The sequence below is a fragment of the Seriola lalandi genome, unplaced genomic scaffold, assembly GCF_002814215.2.
Source record: "Seriola lalandi dorsalis isolate HSWRI2012SDOR001 ecotype SW California unplaced genomic scaffold, Sedor1 jcf7180002050029, whole genome shotgun sequence".
In the NCBI taxonomy this organism is placed as follows: domain Eukaryota; kingdom Metazoa; phylum Chordata; class Actinopteri; order Carangiformes; family Carangidae; genus Seriola; species Seriola lalandi.
In genome coordinates this window covers 19,448-20,190 of record NW_019520582.1, presented here as the reverse complement: position 1 = coordinate 20,190, position 743 = coordinate 19,448, and the positions used below count along the sequence as shown (strand labels likewise).

The 743-nt window shown below is 46.3% G+C and overlaps 1 protein-coding gene across 1 annotated transcript in view; it reads left to right on the top strand.

The window, feature by feature from the left end:
* The window catches only part of LOC147819726 (early growth response protein 1-like), a 2,850-nt gene extending 2,653 nt beyond the window's left edge, over positions 1-197 (top strand). Inside the window, exon 3 of the mRNA XM_087171873.1 lies at positions 38-197. Coding sequence (XP_087027999.1) covers positions 38-197 — 160 coding nt within the window. The remainder of the gene's footprint in view (positions 1-37) is intronic.
* Positions 198-743: the final 546 nt, after the last annotated feature.

Sequence of the window (743 nt, the reverse complement as noted above, 5' to 3'; positions counted from 1 at the left end):
TCCCCTCCTCCTCCTCCTCCTCCTTCCCCTCCCTCAGCGTGCAGGCCGCCTCCCCCTGCTTCACCTCCTCCCCCTCCTCGCTGTCACACATCTACACCTCGTCACCGTCCCCTCACCTCTACTCCTCCTCCCGCTCCTCTCCGATGGGGAGTCCTCACTCGGAGCTCCCCTCCCCCCACAGCTCCAACATCTGCTGACAGACAGGAGGTCCACCTGTGCCATGGTGACCTTTGACCTCAGACTGACTCTCCGCCTCAACATTTTCACAAAACACAGCAGACTGTTGGAGTGTGACGAGGTCAAAGGTCAGAGGACAACGTGTCGTCTCCGTCCATCAGACGATTCTCTCTCTGTAGACGTCTGTACATATGTTTACATGTAACATACATGAAGATGTACGTAGTATTTACCTACTGAGTAGGTTCTGGGACGTTTGTATGTTTACATCCAGGTCAGTTTGATTTTATACTGAATGTGTTTTGAAGCTGCAAGAATAAAATGTCAGAATCAGTCGGTGCTTTTTATTTCAGACGTTCAGAAGAAGACGAGGAGAAAACTTTTATTTTAATCTGAGATTAAAGTCAGAGTTCTGAAAAAAAAAGATATAAAGTTTTGACGTGGCCCTGATTGTTTTAATGAGTGTCTACAGATTCTCATGTTTCTGATCCAAAGGTTTTATAACTTCAAATGTTTGACGTCGTCAAAGCAGAAAAAACAGCTGAGCAATGAAAAGAGAGAAAATT